A 21,361-nucleotide genomic window follows, 5' to 3' on the forward strand; every position below is an offset into this window, starting at 1 on the left:
TTTTCGTCCCGTAATTTTAGGTCATTCTCGTTTTAATTTTCTAAGTTACTAGAGTTCCATTTTGGTCCCGTAAAACTAAAAAAATCTCAATTTTAGTACAAATTTAATCTGAAAGTTAAGTCACTTGCCGGAAAAAGTCACATGCCAGGCATGTGACTTTTTAAATTAGGGCTTGCATTGTGATTGGTTGAAAAAGATGATGTGGTGAAGGCATGACCTGAAGTTAGGGGACTAAAACGAGAATGACTTAAAGTTAGGGGACGAAAATTGCCTTTAAGCCTTTTATTTTCAGCTAATCGCAATGCAAGTGTTGGAAATGACTAAATCTCTTAGCCAAATACTATCCATATTTTAACACCAAATATTATCCATATTTTAACAAACATATCCGTTGGCAATTTTTTTTGTGTGGTTGGTAGAGAGTCCAACTTTCTCAAGCAACTGAGCTACACATTTATAAATAGTCTCAGCCTCTATGCATTTGAGACACACCAAAAATCAAGAGTACCTTTTCTTCTACCTCTTTCCTCTTCTATCACTTCTGAGTGTTAATTTTGTTCGTTGTTTCAAGCTTTCTTCCACGAGTGCGCGTGTAAAAAAGTAATAACTGTGTTAACCTTGGGGAGCGATCGGTTTATACTATCTGCACCATGGTAGTACCGAAATTTCACTTTCAATACAGTGGTTTTTCCACGACACAGCTCTATTTTCCAACAAGTTGAAAAAGCGAAATATTATAATGGTTGTTCCAATTATGAAAACGCTGTCAGATTTCTCCAAGCTAGAGCCACTTGATGGACCAACTACAAACGATGGTCCCAGAATTCCCTTCACAATTCTTGGTTAGATAATAACATTGTCTCCCAAGTTAAAAACCCCGGAAAGGAAGGATTTTGTTACTTCAGGTTCACAATCTGTATATATGCTGCCTCTCTTTTGCTTTTGTTATTTCTTTCTTTTACTTTACTTGATTCGGCAATATGTTATAATGTTGCATGCTATTGTGCTCAGCTCGTTTTAGTCTTGGTTATGATTCACAAAACCTGGGTGGTTTTTGAAATAACTTTTGTTGGTTCAAGTCAGTTAATTGTTGCACCTTTTAAAAATAAACAATTTGCTTGAGATGGCTGATGCAATAAAGCATTATGACCTAGAAATGCTGTTCAAATACCTGGTAGACAAAGAAAGTTTTAGAAATCATTAAAACTTTATATCAAGAAGGTCACGGGCACTTTCATAGGGTTAGAGTGTATGCCATTCACATTTTATATATGCTGCTTACTCAGGTTTTGTTAACAGTCTCGAAGTCTATCTTTGCCTTTATCTATGATACTTTGATGGGCTAATGCTTTGGTGGTAGCTAGACTGGATGTGAAAAAAAAAAGAAGCATTCATTTCAAGCCAGAAGTAGGCCATTTTAGAGCTCAAGGCGTGCCCATGAAAATGAAGCTGAGGGAGTTTCCTGTGAATGATTATGCGCTTCTCCTAGGTGGAACTTCCATCAGTGCCCTCCATTTTCTTCCAGGACAGTATGTGCATGTCACTGGAATTACAAAAGGGAAGGGTTGTCCGGTGATTGGAATTTTTTCTATTTGTATGCCATAAATTCTATCTGTTTTACTCTTTTCACTTCTTCTGCTTTTCGTTTCATTTAACTGAATATAAGTATCACCAGAAACATGTGGCTCATTGAATGTCAAATGTGTGGAGCTCCTTATTTGGAATGTGCTTCCTTTTCTATATAATTACAGAATAATTGTGGAATTTCTTTTGAGAATCTGTAAATTGAGTGGTTATGTGAGGGCTCCAAATAGATTATATGCACAGTGCACACTATTTTGTGTAGTTTATATGTGAAAATGGTAATATCCTATCCAATCCAATCATTTTGTGTTTGGTGCAATTGATTAGTAACATGATATTAGAATCTTGTTAATATTTGATGGAACTTGTGTTTTTATAATTTGCATATTTTTACTTGCAATATTGATTTCTAGTTCCTGGTTTGAAAGTAACAGAATGAAAAACGGTACTGAGTTTAAAATTATTATCCATTTGTGCCTCTTTCCATGAGCTTAATTGTTTCTTATGAGGTTGTAAAGATGTTTGCATCTTTGCTTTATTATTTCTCTGTCTCTGTTATTGACTATAGTTTCTATAGCTCCATACTAGATTATCTTCTGTTTCTAGTCGATGTTCATGTCAGGCTCAGTCTTCTTGGAGTGCCTATTTATTATAATAATCACAATGGTCTAGAGATGACCTTCCCTTTATCTCACTCTCAATCCCATTCTTATACTTCATATACAAATCAATTTTAGTGGGTAATGTCTGTTCTCTTAATTTTCAAGGAGTCCTTGATAGTTCATTTTTCTAATGTTGAAATTCTGTTTTGTCAACAATGAATAGGGGACTCCAGCTTTTGGTGGAGAATTGGTAATGGAAGCACTACATTTTTCTTATATTTTGGTCTATTTGTTGCTCATGCAGCTGCAAGTAGAATGTAGAAGAGTATTAACCTGTAATTGTCTGAAATAGGAAAGATTTCATTTATCTTCACCTGAAGCTGAATTAAAAAAGATTGTCCAAATCAATTTTATGGCTATGTGGTATCTCTTAAAAGCTGTGGGTAAAACATTGCGTGATTAGAAATCTGGGGGATCTGTAGTATTCTTAACCTCTGTAATTGGTTGAATGAGGGTTATATCAGGGAGCTATTTCTTGAAAATCTATAGAACAAATTTGTATAGCTTGCTCTACTATGGAATCTGAATTTATAGCTCTTGAATTAGCAGATCAAGAAGCAGAGTGACTTATTGTGAGATGTGCCATTGTGGGGGTCAACTGTGTCAGTGTCTCTGCACTGTGACTCCCAAGCTGCTATTGGAATTGCCAAGAACTATGCTTACAATGGCAAAAGGAGACATATTCGTATCAGACATGAAGCAGTAAAAGAACTCCTAAAGAATGGGATAATCTCCTTGGATTATACGAGGTTCGAAAGGAACTTGGCAAATCCTCTCACGAAAGGACTAACCAGGAGAACTATCTTTGAGTCTTCGAGAGCAATGGGGTTAAAATCCCTTGATTGATGAAATATGGTATTGACCATATAAATCCATAGCCCTGTGTTTGGGTGGTTCTAATAAGGACTTGATGGATAACTCTGACTTTGTTCAGGAAGATAGCCTCATAGCTCAGTTGTTGAGTGGTTTATAGACTTGATGAAGCTATCTGGATGAGTGTGGAGGTGGGCCGCCTTCTATGAAAGAAAAATGAAAGTTCTTTCTAGAGCACTCATTAGAACCTAAGGTGTAAGCGCATGGCCATTAATAGCGCTCGGAACATTATCGCGGAACAACGAACAAAAAGGAATTCATACGTGATTGTGGGGGGTCTCAATTTGAGCTATCGAAAGTTCAAGAATCATATCAATCTCGTTAGCCAAATTGATTGTCTCACTTCACTACGCATTAATTCAATCGAAAGATATTAATGCTTAAGTATATCTATTCCTTCACTCAGAAATCATACTCTTATTCTACATTAGTCATTTGTGGGGGATTGTTGGAAATGACTAAATCTTTTAGCCAAATATTATCCATATTTTAACACCAAATATTATCCATATTTTAACAAACATATCCGTTGGCAATTTTTTTTGTGTGGTTGGTAGAGAGTCCAACTTTCTCAAGCAACTGAGCTATACATCTATAAATAGTCTCAGCCTCTATGCATTTGAGACACACCAAAAATCGAGAGTACCTTTTCTTCTACCTCTTTCCTCTTCTATCACTTCTGAGTGTTAATTTTGTTCGTTGTTTCAAGCTTTTTTCCACGAGTGCGCGTGTAAGAAAGTAATAGCTGTGTTAACCTTGGGGAGCGATCGGTTTATACTATCTGCACCATGGTAGTACCGAAATTTCGCTTTCAAGGCAGTGGTTTTTCCACGACACAGCTCTATTTTCAAGGCAGTGGTTTTAAGCCTTTTATTTTCAGCTAATCGCAATGCAAGTACTAATTTAAAAAAATCACATGCCTGGCATGTGACTTTTTCCGACGAGTGACTCAACTTTCTGACCAAAATTGAGATTTTTTCAGTTTTACAAGATCAAAATAGAACCCTAGTAACTTAGGGGACTAAAACAAGAATGGCCTGAAGTTATGGGACGAAAATTGCCTTTAATCCTTAATTCCAAAGAAGCTTGTATAAGGTGAATAGTAATTTATCCTCCTGTGATATTGAAAATATGCGCATTATTTCTCTATAAAAAGAATATAGCAATTTACTCCGTGTATTTTTTAAAATGAAGCAATTTACCTCCTTATACAGGGAGGTAAATTGCTTATTTTAGAAATCATAGGAGGGTAAATTGTTGTATTTCAAAAAATATAGGGAGGTAAAACACTATTTTTTTTTTTCATAAGGGGGTAATTAACTCATTTGCAATATCACAAGGGGTTGCTTGCATTTTTCCCTAATAATACATATCATGTTTATTTTTTCAAAGAATATATGATTTCAATTGCTTAATTTATATATACATCTATGATTTAAGTTTTTAATAAAATACTCTCTCATAGATATAACTATAATATCATGTCAAACTAAATAATACTAATTTGGCTAAGCCATGGTATCTATTTTTAATATTTTAACCAAGTTGCTATACTACGTATTTAACAAACGTTTAGGAGAAAGAAAGAACGAAGTTTGACATCCTCAAGTCATGGAGAAAAGCTAAAGACAATGGACCTAAACAAGGAAACCAACTTATGGATATAGGCTTGATTGTAATTATTACCCCGTATATTAGGGTTCGCAAAATAAGGATTTTATATAAATGGGTGATGATTAGTATGTACCCAAAATTATTATTTTTTACCAATTACAGGGCTTCGACCGTCAAATTTTCAAAAGTGGGTAGAATTTGCTGACGTGTACAAATTTAAACCTTTTTAAATTGGGGGAAAAGTTCACCAGACATGATTTTTAAAAATATCCGGCACATAAGCATCGATACGAAAAAATTGGTATAAAATGAATTTTGAATTTATATCATTTAAAACTATAAATTACAAAAATAAAAGTATTATATAATATAAATTTATAAAAAAGATTGAGCAGTCAAGGATAGTTTCTGTAATTATGCAAAAAAATAGGAATGAGTTTGGATAAACATACCATAGATTAAGGATGTAAATATAATTATTCCAAATTTAATTTCTCTAACTCATTGTTGGATTAGTTTATTTTACATTCTTAATTTCATTACAGAAAAGAAATGGACTGAGCTGCAATGATTTTAGGAAAAAGAAATTGTATTAATAAAATGTAAATATGGCGTATTTAAAATGATTAATTTAAAGCGTATCAAACATTAAAAAAAACGGTGACCCCCTAACGTTTCTTTCCCTACTATTGAACTGGCGGACGTTGTTTTAAATTCTTCACATTCTTTTTCAGGAATTCTTTTTTACATTCATTTTTTTTTTTACTAATAAATTGCACATTGCGTGTTTTGCAAATATATTTTTTCAAAAAAAAAGATATTAATTAAATTTATGTCAAGAATTATTAAATATTACTTTTTTTGTTTTGTAAAGATTATGATTAAATAATATAAAATTTATTCAAGTATGCACAATTACTTCGATTTTAACACTAATATACTTTCCATAAATATTTGTGAAGAATATTTTTGTTCTTATGTATATGAAAAAATTATTAAACAATGTTAACATTATATGTACTAAATAAAGTAATACTTCTGTGGGGTAAAGAAAACTTTAGTCTTTTATCTTTGTCACGGATTAATTTTGGTCCTCTAACTTTAACAATATTAGTTTTAATCCTTTATCTTTCAATTTGTCGTAAATTTGGTCATTTAGCTTATTTTATGACCATTTTACCCTTTCAAAGGAAATAGCTTAATAATCCATTTTCATGAAATTAAGACGGCCCAACATGCTTTCTAAATAAATTAAGACCCCATAAATTCATACCTTGCTTTGACCGCTCTGTTTTCGGGTATTCCAAGTCCTCGGTTTTACGGACTTCTTCCAACCACACTATTGTAGCAGATGGTTCGCAAGCACTTGACTCCTTCAGTAACAAACAGCACAACCCTATTTCGTTTCCTACCTTAGGGCATAGAAGGGACTCCAATACAGGGATTTAATAGAATTTTGGACAAACTGGTTGAACAGAAGCCTAACTTTTATTGAAAAAATATAGGAAATATTACATAGATATTATTCCTCCGCTGGATGAGACAACTGTTTAGCCTCTCATATTATAGAGGACTTGACTCGGGGGAAACCCCCATAAAGTGAAAGGTTAAAATACTATAAAAGATTGAAAAGACTCAGAATTCTAATGCTTTGAAGAGTCAGAGAAGTTTTTTGATAATCCTCTTATGCTTCATTGTATCTTTATTTATAAGTGGCTGCGGACTTCAAATTCGGATTCCAAACTTATTTTTTGATGACGTTATTGCATTCGTCATCATTTTGTCTTTTTCGAATGACGTCACTGCGTTCATCATTGCCGCGTCCTTTTCAATTGTTGGTCATAATGGCTTGTCGGTCATGTGATTTCCAGCTGGCTTTCTTGTTTTGCTGATTGTTGGCATTTGTCATTTTCTGCCTACAGTCTTATCCTTACTTTTTTATATTTTCTAAATTTTACTTCTGTTTGTAAAAATTTTTCTTTTTTTCTTGTCCTAGTCTGGTTCGGGTTTACTTTGTGTGACCCGAACAGGGACTTCTCTTGTTTTTCACAGCAAGGTTATAAATGGTTATGTCATTGCCCAACATGCAATATGTTGCATGTCTTCATTCTTGTTGATTCGGTTGCCGGCAGCTTATTCTCATAAATTTAGCATCCTCTTCTTTTCAAATAAGCTTTCTGCGAACTAAATGCTTTTTCCCGTTATGGAATTTAACAGGAACGATCCATTCACTTTGTTGGAGAAAATTTTGAATGGATACTTGACTTTGTCCATCTTTGTGAGACAGACCCATAATCCCCAAGCTGTTCTGGTAGAAATATTGTCTTCACTAATGGCTGATACTAGGGGAGCTTCTCCTGAGGCAGTTTTGATCTTGTTGAAAGCTACCATATCTGGCCTCTACAGCTTCATAAAATGAAATGTTGGATGAGACCCCTTTCCTGCAGTTTCTGGAGCTGCTGATACGACTTTTATCTCCAAAACATCGCATCTCTTTAAGTGGGAGTTGTTTTGCCAAGAATAAAAAGCTGCCCCACTAATCTATTCCGGAAGTTTCAAGATTTTCGAAAAACTTGGTGACATAGTATGAATTGAAGCAATAGCTCTAAAATCATACCATTCTCGGACATCTTCTGGTGTGCAATAGAAAAGTAGTAAATTGAGCACGAGATTCAAAATGTGGATTTCATTGAATAGCAAGTTGTATATACATTGTACAAATGATGCTAGCACAAGAGGATCGCCTTGAGGGGGACACTAGCACGCAACACTACACCAAGCTTCAAGAGCTCATTCTATTAACAATAATAGACACAAAAAAGGTTGAACATCACACCTCAGGAGCCATAACGTTCCTTGAGCAAACAAAAATATTTACAAGCGTACAACATGTACAAGACAAAAGACCTATGCCTAAAACTCTAAGACTGCGAAAGTCCAGCGTCTGTCCGAAGGTTGTTGGTTGGCCGAGTTGAGTGGTTGCGTGGCCAAATGTGCATCAAGGGTGTTGAGTGCGCGGGCAACCCTCGACACCCCGTCACTTCCCCTCCCTATTCCATTTGTCTTTTCATTTCATTTGAACCAAATAAATCTTTAGTATAATTATACATAAATTCCCCTATAGTTTGGAAAATTACATATAATATCTTTGATGTTTTAGTCGGTCAAACAAATAGATTCTTCCGTTAGTCAAATTTACGAAATTGACTTACATTAAAAAAATAAATAAAAATTCATATATACCTCCAATTAACTCATTAACGGTCATAATTTTTTTTATTTAACTTGTAATAAGTCAGTAGTTAGTCAAATAGGATTAAGTATGAATATTTATTTTCTTATATTTCATAAATTTCGATTAACGAATGGACCTATTTGATGAATAGATAAATTTCAGAGAGTATTTGATATAATTTTGTAAACCACATATAGTTTACCTAAATACCAAATCTTAGGGGAAAAAAAAAAAGAATGTAATTATTCTTAATATTGATTCTATAAGTATTTGCAAAAACAACGCATAAATTTTCAATTTTATATTCATCGGATATTCATGAAGCGTAAGATGACAAATGTATATATGCATACAAATTAAAAAGTTAATGATTTTCGTTAATGTATTATTAGTAAACATTGCTGAATATATTAATTTTTACATTCTTACCTCTTTGAATTATAATATTGAAGAGATACTTTTGTCACCCCAAAATTGCAAGGAAAAGATTATATAAGGTCTAGCCCGATGGCTGTTACATTGTTCTGAACATATGTTTGTAAAATTGGGATGCAGGGCGTTCGTGGGCAAAAATTTCAGCAACGCCTACTCTTTACTTCGTAGTTTAAAGCTTGAAGCAAATTCTTTATTCCATTGGAATTCAAAGATAACCAGTTATTTCAAGAAACGCGATGTTGACAGTGCTCGTAAATTGTTTGACGAAATGCCCCACAAGAATGTGGTCACATGGAACTGCATGATCTCCGGGTACATTAGAAACGGGATGATTCGTGAGGCTCGTCAAGTCTTTGATTCCATGCCCATTAAGAATGTCATTTCTTGGACTGCGATGTTGAGTGGGTATGCAAAGAACGGAAGGTTGGATGAGGCGAGAGCGTTGTTCGATTTAGTCCAAAGGAAGAATGTGGCATGCTGGAATTCTATGATTTCAGGATATGTGAACTGCGGCAGGATTGAGGAAGGTCGAGCACTCTTCGATGCAATGCCTGTGAAGAACGATGTTTCCTGGGCAATGATGATTGAGGGGTATTTTAGGTATGGGGCGGTGAATGATGCTGAGAGCTTGTTTAATAAAGCTTCAAGTAAAAGTTTGTTGTTGTGTAATGCTATGTTGGCAGGATATGGGGAAAATGGGAGTGTTGACAAGTCGTATGATTTGTTTATGAGAATGGTTGAACGCGATGTTGCTTCTTGGACTTGTATGATAAGGTGTTTTATGGGAGTGGGGGAGGTGGAGCGAGCTAAGAGATTGTTTGATGAGATGCCTGAGAAGGACACTGTTGCTTGGACTGCAGTTATTAAGGGTTATTTGGATCATAAAAGAATTGAATCGGCTAGAGAATTATTTGATAAAATGCCCCACAAGGACGTCGTTGCATGGAACACAATGCTCAGTGGTTGTGTTCATAATGGAAAAGTAGAAGATGCTCATGATCTCTTTATGAAAATGCCGGAGAGGAATGTAATTTCCTGGAATCTAATGCTATGGGGATATATTCAACAAGATGATATTACTACTGCTCGTAAGTTCTTTGAGGGGATACCTATGAAGGATGAGACCTCATGGAACACTCTAATCTCTGGATATCAAACTGAAGAAGCATTGGTTTTGTACGTAAAAATGTTGTCTGATGGATTGAAGCCTGATCAGAGTACTTTAACCAGTGTGATATCAGTTTGTGGTATTCTTGCACTGCAGAGTTGGGGGAAAGCAATGCATGTTTTCGTTTTCAAAATTGGTTGTGAAAATGATAACATGGTTATGAGTTCAATGATATCCATGTATTCTAGATGTGGCTTCATAAATGATGCCTCTCTAATATTTAAAACAATGCACAATCACGATACTGCTGCGTGGAATGCAATGCTCGTGGCACAAGCACATCATTGTTCTGCCGAGGAAGCCCTTAATCTTTTTCGTTGTATGACTCATGTTGGATGTCAACCTGATCATGTCACTTTCTTAGTCCTCTTGACTGCCTGTGCTCATTCTGGACTAATTACTGATGCCTGGAAGTATTTTAAATTAATGGAGAGGTGGAAACTGACGCCAAAACCACAACATTACGCCTGCATGGTTGATCTCCTTGGTAGATCAGGTCTGGTTGCTGAAGCTTTCGAATTAGTCAATCAATTGCCTGTAGATCATCCCGTGTATACATGGCAAACATTGTTGAGCGCCTGTAGTATACATGCAAACTATGACTTAGGCGATGTAATTGCAGAAAAAATTTTAGGCTATCAGCCTTGTGATGTTGGGATGTCTGTGCTTCAATCAAATATATATTCTGCCCGTGGCATGTGGAGGGATGCGGCGCATATCCGAACAAAACTAAAACAAAGCCAATTAAAGAAAGAACTGGGATGCAGCTGGATTGATATAAATGGAACTGTTTCTTGCTTTTCATATAATGATAAGTCTCATATTCGATCTGAAGACATATACAAAGAGTTGGAGGGGCTCTCTTTAATTATTGAGGAGGTTGGGTAAGAGATATGTCGAGGTTTCATTTCAACTTCTTCTGTTTGATCATTGCTAGATTTCCTAGAGCTCCAGAACTTGACGCTCTATTAAATTCTGGACTGGGAATTCGATACTGTGGCTGGCATTAATGGTGTTTTATACAAAGCTTGTCCTTAAAGGGGTGGATTATTCCCAGGAAGCCCTTTACTTGTACGAGGGAAAGGGGCGATTGAGATGTCAAATTGATTTCTGCTAGTGAACCAAAGCGTGACAAGTGAAACAGGCACTTTTTGATATATTTCCAAGGAAGAGCAAATATTTGTGTAGATTATATCACATTTATAGTTCGCTGGAAGTTCAGCCGCCACAGGTTCACATGTGAATGAAGAGGTAAAATCATGTGCTTTCTTTATGAGTATATGAGCTTACATTTTCTGTTATTTCTCTGGATGCAGTCTGCTTGTATAGAGCAAAAACAGAATGATACATGTCTGATGTGATTATGCAGTGTTAACATTGATTGCGATCAAGCGACTTATATACCTTTTACAATATTATGACACAATTATGGATAATCCAGGAATATGTCTAAGAGAAAAAACATGATAAAACAGTAGCATAAGAATTACCAGTGGTACCAAGGCATCCTTACAGTAGATATAGGGTGCAACGTTTGGTTATGACACATGCCCTTGTCCTAGACTCGTCAGAAACGGATGAGAATTCGGCTATGGAGCTATTTAGCAAGTTTGCTGAATTTACAAGCTCCCCATTGACTGAGTAGGTTATATCATTCAGCTAAATTGTAGCACCTTCTAACGGCACTACGATATCATACTTAAAGTAAACCTGTTTATATATGTAATATGCACATAATACCTGCTCATTATGCATATGTAATCTCATCGTCACCACATCCTCACATGATTTCTCATCTCCAAATTTATATATATATATATATATATATGTACCCACATATCGACCTATGTTCATTTTCAGACACCAACGGTATATCACACAACAAATGGAATATTTCAATGCATTTTATCATTTCACGTTCACAATATAATCATTCAGATTAAATCATTCACCACTCGTACATTTTCAGATAAATCAGTTTCAATACGGTCACAGGTTTATATAAAAGTAATACCACAAATAAAAGAAACATATATAAATAACACTAATTATTTACTTACTTTGCTTTCACCAATTAATCGCTCAACTTAAACCATCAATTAACCATATTCTTCTCATAAGCTATTACCAGCACAAACCATATATAGCCTAATAATAAAAGTAATAACTAGATAAAAAGGACACGTATAGATGACACCAAATCATTTACTTACATCGATCTTACAACGCTTTTAATTAGGAAATAGGGAACTGTTCAATCCTCTATTTTATCCCCAAATTCTGTGATAAGTTATAATGCATATAATCAATATTTCGAAAGTATGGTAATTTTTAAATAAAATATTAATATTATTCGTACAATTTTCCACTACCTTTTAATATTTCATTTCCATCGAAATTTAAATCTTTGTTCTTTTATTTTCTAATTAGTTAAGCTTTCTAAACTTCCCAGGTATATATTTAATTTATCAACCAACTCATAAGAATTCATTTAATCAAACCCTTCATATTTTTATACCCATTGTTCTTAATAACATTCCTAAATTAAATTATTACAGAAATCTCATATTGCCTTTTATATAATAAATACAATATTTTTCAAATAAAATTTCCTAATACTTCTTAAATATAATTTCTAAATATTTCTCGCTACTATAAAATTTAATTAAACACAAATACGTATAATTAAATATTTGATCAATAAGCCCAATAAAATTGAGTAAATCAATCATAATAATGATTAAATCTAACAAATCTAGTAATTTAATTAACCAACTACAATATCTCTAAATCAAATAGGATATTTAGTTCAACATTAATTTAAATAATCAAACTCATAAAATATTCTGGTCAAATAATACATCGATCAATATAATTATATTTAGTAAACAGATCAATTAAATAATATAATTATATAAATTAATATAACTTAAAATTCAAAATTTTCATACCTACTCCGCTATGTGTGTGTGTGTTTTTTTAATTGAGTGTGTCTAAAATACGTGTGTGCTTAGTGTAACAAACATATATATATATATTATTTATTCTTTTTAATAATTATCATTATGTCCTACTTAATTTCTTAACTAATATAATTTGCTCTCGAATTTTATAATAAGCTTCCGTTTATTTCATTCAAGTTTTGATATAATCAGAAAATTTGTGTCTATAATTTATTTACTAATTAATTAAATTTTATAAATATTTATCAATTAATCTCACAATAATGTATTAAAAAATTGTAAATGTTAGCTAAGATAAAAGTTGAGGGACTCTATTACAGCTTTTATGTGGCTTTCCACCTCATAAGATAAAGCATGGATGAGCACATGAGACAGAAGTGAAATATTTGATAAGGTTTTAGGTTTGATATCATCATACATAGATAGATATATATAGATACAATACAATGCCAACAAGAAGGAGATGGTGGGAGTGGTTGAAAAGTTTGCAGTAAAGTTGTTCACTACTACTGAGAAACTTTCAGGATTGGCTTCTGAATCACATGCTTAATTTGGCATATTCTAATTGGAAGTTTTCATCTTGTCATTTTCCACATTAATTCTATTATGCACCCTAATGTTTTTGCATATTACAAAAAGACCCCTTTTTTCCCATTTTAATATTCTTTTGTTTTTGTTCATCTCTATATATGTTGGATGCAGTTTCCTTCTGCAAAAGTGTAGGTCTTGGCTAATAGTGCACACCCTTGATTGCCTAAATATATAGCAGATAATCAAGGTTGTTGATTTCTTCATGATATGTTTATGTATTAAATTTGAAAAACCCAAGTCTCCCAAGTATGAACTAATAAATAAAAACATACTTTAGTATATGTTAAGACAGTCATCTGTTTATCTACCAGATGTCTGATGTGTTTTTCTTGTTAACTTGTGCACATTTCATTGCAATCCACTGGAGGATGTATATTATTGCAACACTTTGTAGTAGTTGGTATGGTGTTATATGGCCAAGAAAATTTGAAAACTTCAGCATCAAGTGTTTAACTCTTGATTAGTGCAACGATTGGCTAGCAGAGGACCTGATTCGTGTTATTAAGAGGATTTCACCATTGAGCTCTAAACAATGTAGACCTCTTTCCCGACAGCAAGGTCTAAAAGCAGAAAGTTCGTGTAATTATGTGTTGGCTCATATATAAGATGCAACAAAAGGAATAAGTATTTGCTCAATGTTAGACAGTCTTTCGATGTAAAACTGCTAGTTGAAGTTAGCAGGAAACGACTTATCCGGTAGCATATCTTTGCTGTAAAGTTTGATTCATCTGTTGCAAAGATCTAAGCTAATTTCTTGTTGTGCTGAACTGCCTGCTGATGCTGTAAGGAGCATTCAATTCTTTCTGAAAACCAAATGAATTATGCAACCTTTAGACGGAAGAGGTTCGTTGTAGCAGCATCAAGTAGTTGGTTTCTGTGCAAAGAAGCTAAGTTGCAAAAGAAAGCAGTAAAATCATGCGCATACGTGGACTTTGTCATGTATCTAAATCTTAGCAGCTACAGAACGGGCCATCTTCGTTGCTCTGTTGCTCACAAGGCTACTATGAGTTGTTCATTAACGCTGTGTCCTGACAATTGTTGAAGCCTTTTCAAGTGAACATAATGAATGAGAACAAGGTGTGTTGAGAAGTAATGTAATTAGAGTACAAGAATAAACTGATCTTTTCCTCTTTCTTGCTTATGTTTTCATGAAACCTTGCATTTTTCTGTTGCTGACAGTTTAGTGCAGAGTTCAGAAAATTGGATCGCAATAGTTCTCAGTGATCTGGAAGAATCATTCTTGGTAATATATGGACAGCAATAACTTCCATTCCTTGTGGGGGATTCACCATCCAAACCTTAGGTGGTCTTGTCAGAATGTCCACCACAACAATCTTCCCTCCGTCTGCTGAAACCGCGCAGACTTTTCCACGACCGGCTGATATATGTTCAGCACCTATCAGATGCTCTAAAGGCTCAATCATCTCTTCCCAACGATCATTATCTCCATCGTACTTTCTCAATGAACCTTTCTCCTGATCCACAACATACATAACGTCATCATCCACTGTTGCTGGCCCGTTCCATCCCTGCAGCATTCCCCTTGGCATAGCTTCCCATTGATTCATCAAAGCATCATAAACAACCCCTTCTTTTACTGCTTTACCGTTTACATTTACCATGTAAAGTTTACCTCTATAACCGAGCGCCTCGGTGGCTTCTCTACTGAACCTTCCGTCTCTCAGAGACGCCATCTTTTCCCAATCCCAACCTGTTTCACTCTTTGACATGTCCCATCTCTCAAGGGACCTTGCCACATCACTGTGGAACTGTGCGCCTGTGCCACTTGCAACGTATACCATACCATGTACTGAGCCGGTGGCACACCACCGCCTAGGAGCGGAAAATGGAGGTCCAAAATTCCACTTGCTGGATAAAGGGTCGAAGACTAATGGACGAGTGAGTGCAGGGAGAAGCTCATGAGTGTTGGCAGCTAATAGAACTAAACGCCCTGACGCCGTTATTGATTGTACAGGGAGGTTCCTCGATATGAAAGAGGGATGTCGACGAAGGAGGCAGAGAGGTGGATCAGATGGAGGGCTTGGGAGGGATCTCCATTTCGATGAAATCGGTTCAAAGCAGAAGAACGCCACCGAGTGTGATTGGCAGTCGCCTTGGACACAGTTGGCCAACGGAGCCGTTGCTGAATTTGGACGCAGGAGAGCATATAGAGAGAAAAACGGAGGAAAGCAGGGAGAATAAAGAAAGCGACGCCACGACATGCACACATTATAGAGCAAGGAAGGATGAAGAGTCGAAAGACAATGCTGAGCCAGATGGTCCGGCAAGCCAGGAAGTAAGACCGACTCAATTTCCAAGTGCTCCTGCTGGTTTTCATCGTTCTCACATACGATATCTCTGTTCTTACAGCGCCGTTTAGCAGCACTCATGGTTCGGTATGTGACAACGGTGTCTCCTCGGCCCTCAGGCTTATATAATCATCATGGTCGGCTTCTTGTGCCAAGTGGAGTAGGTCGTGCATGAACTGCTGCAAGCATCATAGATCATCAACACATGAATTTTTCAACTACTGTAAAAGCACATAGGACAAATTCTATACTTAAAAATTCCATCTGCAACTGCTTTAGGTGATGCAACCCTCAGAATTGCATAACTGTTCAATTTCAACTTTTTAGAACAATAAATGCTTCATGTTTGTTGCAAAGAACAACCTGCTATCTGTTTCCAGTTTGGTTCTTAGTTCTTAATTACCATGTCGTCAACAACATGTGGGATGTCTGAATTTATGCATGCTATATTACATTTTGGGTTAATTTTACCTAAACCCTCTCTAAAAATGTAAAATTACACTTTTCCTAAAAAAATTTTGAAATTACATTTACAACCCCTTTAAAAATTCATTGTTTGCACTTATCCCCTTTTGTTAGAATTTGGAATTAAATGTTGAGACTAGCAAAAAAATCACATAAATTTTCAATTTTACCCCTCATTCAGTATTCTTATATATCAATTATATATATATATATATACACACAAATATTGAATAGGGGCAAAATTAAAATTTTATATAATATTCTTTTGCTAGCGACAGAATTTATCGTCTAAGTTCTAACAAAACGGGATTAGGTGTAAATAAAGAATTTTTTAAGGAGGTGTAAGTGTAATTTCAAATCTATTTAAAAAAAAGGTATAATTTCATATTTTTTAATAAGATCTAAATATAATCAACCCTTCAAATTTTAATTGCATCCAAATACGAATATTATATGCTTCAACTCCTATCCCCTGTTCACGCATACTATATTTGGTTCGGAAGTATTCAGCCATGACGGCCTAAATTTCTGTAGCTTGACGTAGACATGAGTTCGTCTTTTCGGCAATTTTCTGTCAATTCATTCAGAATTTCTAGTTTTAATTGCTCTCACCCACACTCCGTATAATCACATAATATGTACATTATATTTATTATATGAATTTTTTGTTCAATTTAAGAAAGTTGGCTATGATTTTGTATTATTTCAACAAAGTGATCAATCACATAACAATTGTAATAATACTGACTATGGGATTTGATTAATACAGAGGAGTTTATAAGATCTTAAAAATAATACAGATGTTTTGGATCTTATAAGCTCATTGTATAAAACGTTAAGTTCACCAAATTATTTTTAGAATATCTTATAAACACTTTAATCTTAGTATCCGATAAACGGGACACACTCATAATTATGTTAGTATATCATTTTACCTTCATATAATTGACATTTTCCTCCCAGTGCAAAATGATCTATTTATGTGATTTTAAATTCTAATGTTTCGGTGGAATTTTTCCGTCATTATTTACGAAACACTGATCTTCTTATATATTCTAACATTTTATTTGTCCAAACATTTTAAAAACTCGATTTTGAAATAAAGTTCAGTATTTTTAAACTCTTAAAAGATCTTATAATTAACCAAACACCCTCTAAGTATAACAAAACTTGCATTGCATTTGGATCGTTGGATTCGATGACAGTGGTTTTAAATCCATAATAACAAATTGGCAAAATTGCAAAATTAGTCCTGTAAGTATAGGGGGGTGGCAAAATTAATCCTGCAACTACTGAACTGGCAATTTTAGTCCTATATGTTTTCATTTAGTGGCAATTTTGGTCCTTCCGGCCAAAATTACCCAAAAATTAGCCGGAAAAATTGGGGTTTAGGGTTTCGGTTGCCAACTGGTCTCTACTTAAACACGTGACATCTTACATGGCTGCTGACTGGTAATTCTGGTCGGAAGGACCAAAATTGCTACTAAATTAAAACATATAGGACTAAAATTGCCACTAAAATAAAACATTAAGGAGAAGTCGTGGATGTAACATTGACGGAAACTGATCGGAGAGATGTGTGCGCCATGGGGAGCGAACACAAAGGTGTTGGTCCGCCAACCAGATAATCGCTGGTGACGGAGATATGACGGAAAAATCAATGGTGGGCGCGGAGAAAAAGTGACGAAAATAAAAATGAAGAGAACCGACCGAATAGTTGATGAAAATGGATGGGCTTGGGTGCAATCAACTCGCCGGAGGATGGGGAGTTGATTGGTGGTGGTCTCGAACAGTGGGTAGGTCGGACGGCGGTGAATCGAGAAGAGAAAGAAAATAAATCTAGGTTTTAGGATAAGACTATAATCAACAATTGGGGGCATGTTTGAACTCTGATTGAAACACATGCTATAGGGTTGGAATCAGCGTAGGATGGCGAGTTTAGTGGTGGTACGCGTGGCCGGAGACGCGCCGGAAAAAAAATTTCGGCGACCGGCTTGGTGGTGGTGGGTGATGGTTAACCTTTTTTTTTATCACATCAGCATCCACGTAGGATGCTACCTGTGTAGTAATGTCCATTTGTCGCCGAAACCCTAATCCCCAATTTGATTTGTCAATTTCCGATCACTTTTGGCCAGAAGGACCAAAATTACTACAAATTTTAAACATAAAAGACTAAAATTGCCAGTCTCATAGCTAGGGGACCAATTTTGCCACCCCCCCTAATATACAGGACTAATTTTGCAATTTTGCCTAACAAATTATTTTAATTGTCTGTATATTTCCATATCAAAAATTGCGTCAAATCCTCCAATTCAATTATATTTTATAAAATATTAATGAATTTCAAACTCTTTTCCGGTACAATATTTAAAATCATTTTCTTAAATCTCCTTTTGGCATTCAATGCTATTGTCCCAATAGTCATGACCTTTCCATCCCTAAAGCACCTTAGGACGTCACATTCATTCATGATCATCCACAAAACAGAAACGCGTACATTATTCTGATGTAGAATATACAGAAAATTCCAAAACGCGACAGTTCAAGGTTATTCGTCTCACCGCCGCCAACGCCCACGCCCACGCCCACACCCACGCCCACACCCACGCCCACGCCCGCATCGTAGTTTACATCGAACTCCCTGTTATCTTTGTGTATGTGTGAGATGAAGCCCAGATTCGGCAGTTTTTAGGGGAATGGTGGGCAGCTAGCTAAGAATACACACGTACATATGAAGAAAGGCCTTCCCAGGAAGAATCTGTTGAATATGAGATATGTTGATTCCTCAGCTCAAAATCTCTCCTGGAGACTGGAAAGAGTATTTTGACAATTATATAATATATCTATATATATATATCATTTCTTGAGCATATATGAAATGGGTTGAAGGTAATGTATCTCACGTGATATTAAAAATGAACAAATTATTCCCTTGTGAGAAATAAATAGCAATTTACCTCTCTGTGTTTTTTAAAGTATAGCAATTTACTTACCTTCCTAGACTTCACTTTAAAAGGCACATGGATGTAAATTGTTGCATTTTAAAGAATACAAAGGGACAAAATTGCTATTTTTTTTTCATAAAGGGGTGGTTTGCGCTAATATTACAGGAGAGTTGCTTGCATTTTTTTTTTTTGGGTGAAATGTAAGCTTCATTCATCCAAGAATAATATTTACAGTGTACTCCGGGCATACCCGGAGAGATACAAAAGCCCACGCTAAAGATTAAGAACAGTCAAACCGTGTGGAAAAAGTGTCCAAAGGACCCTATACAATGTAACCTTGACTAAATTAATGAGCCTCTCGGGACAGGCCGTTGAGCCCTCGAAGATGACTTCGTTACGATGCTTCCAGAGTGTGTACACCGTGCATGCCAAAGCGAGGTGTCGCGCTTTGTTCTGCACGGAGGAACCTGTTTTCTCCTTCTTGAGCCACTTGACCGCACTTTGAAGGATTGACATAGTCCGGTTAATGCCAAGCCAATGTCGGATGCGTGACCAAACGAAGTTGTTGAATGGGCACTCAAAGAAAAGGTGCTTGGCCGATTCCTTGGTGTTGATGCATAGCGAGCACAAATCCTCCTCTTGGAGGAACCCAAGTCTGTCCCTCGTAGCAAGTCTACCGCACAAGCCAAGCCACAAGATAAATGAGTACTTCGATGAGATAAAAGCCTTCCAAATAGCTGCTTTCCAAGGCTGCCTCGCTAGTTTCGGCCTGAAGTACTCATAAGCTTTCGACGTTTGGAGACCCTTAGGGGTGGACCATCTCGTCATCTGCTCAATCGTTGCCTCTGAAGACCCAAATTCAGTGACCACTCTGTTGCGGATTTCGGCAAGCCGTTGAAGGAGTGGAGAGTCCCCCTTCTTCGGTTGTCAGTCCCAGATTGATGCATCTCTGAGGTAGACACCGTTGACCCACTGCACCCACAATGTGTCTGCCTTGCGGTGGATGTTCCATAATACACGAGCAAGTAGAGCCACGTTCCACGACTGAATGTGTCGTATACCGAGTCTCCCTTCTTCCTTAGGATGGAAGATTTCCTCCCAAGCGACCGGTGCCCTCCTAGAGTTCCATAGAAAATTCCTGCACAGACGGTGAATTTTCTCGATAACCGCCGCTGGAAGTGGGAAAACTTGGAGCCAAAAGCACTCCACCCCCTGAATACTGAGCGAATAAATTCCTGTCGGCCTGCATAAGATAGGGATTTGCCCGTCCACTTCGAAATGCAGTTGGCAATTTGATCCACAAGCGGTGAGTAGTTGGTGACCGAAAGCCGCTGTGCCGCTAGTGGAATGCCAAGGTATCTGACCGGCATCTCACCTCTCGCAAATTCCGTCCGAGCGAGAATCCCGTCAAGCACATCATTTTGGATGCCCGCTGTGAAAATACTTGACTTCGAGGTATTGACGGTGAGACCGGATGCGTCCCTGAACTCTCTTGGAGACATTCCATCAAGATGTGGATAGATGGAAGGTCTCCACGGAAGAAAAGCATGAGGTCATCGGCAAAGAGGAGGTGTGTGATTTTCAACTTCTCGCACTTGGGGTGAAAGTTGAAGTCCGAACTAGATGTTTTCCTCTTGACCAGTCGGGAGAAATATTCCATGATAAGAAGGAAGAGGGCCGGCGACATCGGGTCTCCTTGCCTTAGGCCTTTCTTCCCCGAAAAAAACCCGTGAAGGGAGCCGTTTAACGCCACTGAAAAAGAAGAATTGCAAACGCATTCCATAATCCAATTTATAAACAGTGGTGGAAAACCATACCCGTGAAGCACTCGAGCGAGAAATGACCATGAGACCGAATCGAATGCCGTGCGTAGATCGACGTTGATAGTACATCGAGGTGAAATCCGTTTCCTCGAGTACTGCCGCACCATTTCTTGGGCCAAGAAAATATTGTCTGTGATATTGCGGCTTCCAACGAACGCTGCTTGGCATCGGTCAATCAAGTGCTCCAAAACAGGCGCTAGCCGGTCCGAGATGATTTTCGTGATGGTCTTGTAGATCACATTGCAGCACGAAATCGGCCGGTAATCCGCAACAGAGGTGGAGTGATCTGATTTCGGAACAAAGGCAATGATAGTGTGGTTGAGCTGCCGTAGCATCCGCCCACTCCTAAAGAAATCCAAGACGGCCCTGCAAACTTGATCACCCACAATGGTCCATGCTTTCTTAAAAAAGCACAAGGAATATCCGTCTGGGCCGGGAGCTTTGTTGTCGCTAATGTGGAAGATGGCCTCCTTGACCTCCAACGGCGTGACTGCCCGACAAAGTTCCACGGTATGCTCGGGGGAGAGTAAGGGGCCCCATTTAAACACACCATCATCAACAGGGAGGGTGTGAGCCTCGGTGCCCAAGAGTGATGTGTAGTAGTCAACGAACTCTTGGGCAATATCTTCGGCAGCAGTGATAACAGTCCCATCCGCCCTAGTGACTGCCCCGATGGAATTCCTAGCGACATTCC

The 21,361-nt window shown here is 36.7% G+C and overlaps 2 protein-coding genes and 1 pseudogene across 2 annotated transcripts; 1 reads left to right on the top strand and 2 right to left on the bottom strand.

The window, feature by feature from the left end:
• Positions 1 to 8,288: 8,288 nt before the first annotated feature.
• On the top strand, positions 8,289 to 10,997 carry LOC105173400 (uncharacterized). Its single transcript, XM_011095120.3, has one exon. The coding sequence runs from the start codon at positions 8,501 to 8,503 to the stop codon at positions 10,457 to 10,459; it is 1,959 nt and encodes a 652-aa protein (XP_011093422.3). The 5' UTR covers positions 8,289 to 8,500; the 3' UTR covers positions 10,460 to 10,997.
• A 3,208-nt stretch (positions 10,998 to 14,205) lies between these two features.
• Positions 14,206 to 15,515, bottom strand: LOC105173791 (F-box/kelch-repeat protein SKIP25 pseudogene; annotated as a pseudogene).
• Positions 15,516 to 19,117: 3,602 nt separating this feature from the next.
• Positions 19,118 to 19,672, bottom strand: LOC105173792 (uncharacterized). Its single transcript, XM_011095670.2, has one exon. It carries the CDS (start codon positions 19,670 to 19,672, stop codon positions 19,118 to 19,120), a length of 555 nt encoding a protein of 184 aa, XP_011093972.2.
• Positions 19,673 to 21,361: the final 1,689 nt, after the last annotated feature.

The sequence above is a fragment of the Sesamum indicum genome, linkage group LG11 (genome assembly GCF_026168435.1).
Source record: "Sesamum indicum cultivar Baizhima isolate 11 linkage group LG11, ASM2616843v1, whole genome shotgun sequence".
Classification (NCBI taxonomy): domain Eukaryota; kingdom Viridiplantae; phylum Streptophyta; class Magnoliopsida; order Lamiales; family Pedaliaceae; genus Sesamum; species Sesamum indicum.

Bases quoted from the DNA above. Each gene is read 5' to 3' on its own strand.
- LOC105173792 (XM_011095670.2), bottom strand. From the start codon at position 19,672: ATGACGAGATGGTCCACCCCTAAGGGTCTCCAAACGTCGAAAGCTTAT.
- LOC105173400 (XM_011095120.3), top strand. From the start codon at position 8,501: ATGTTTGTAAAATTGGGATGCAGGGCGTTCGTGGGCAAAAATTTCAGC.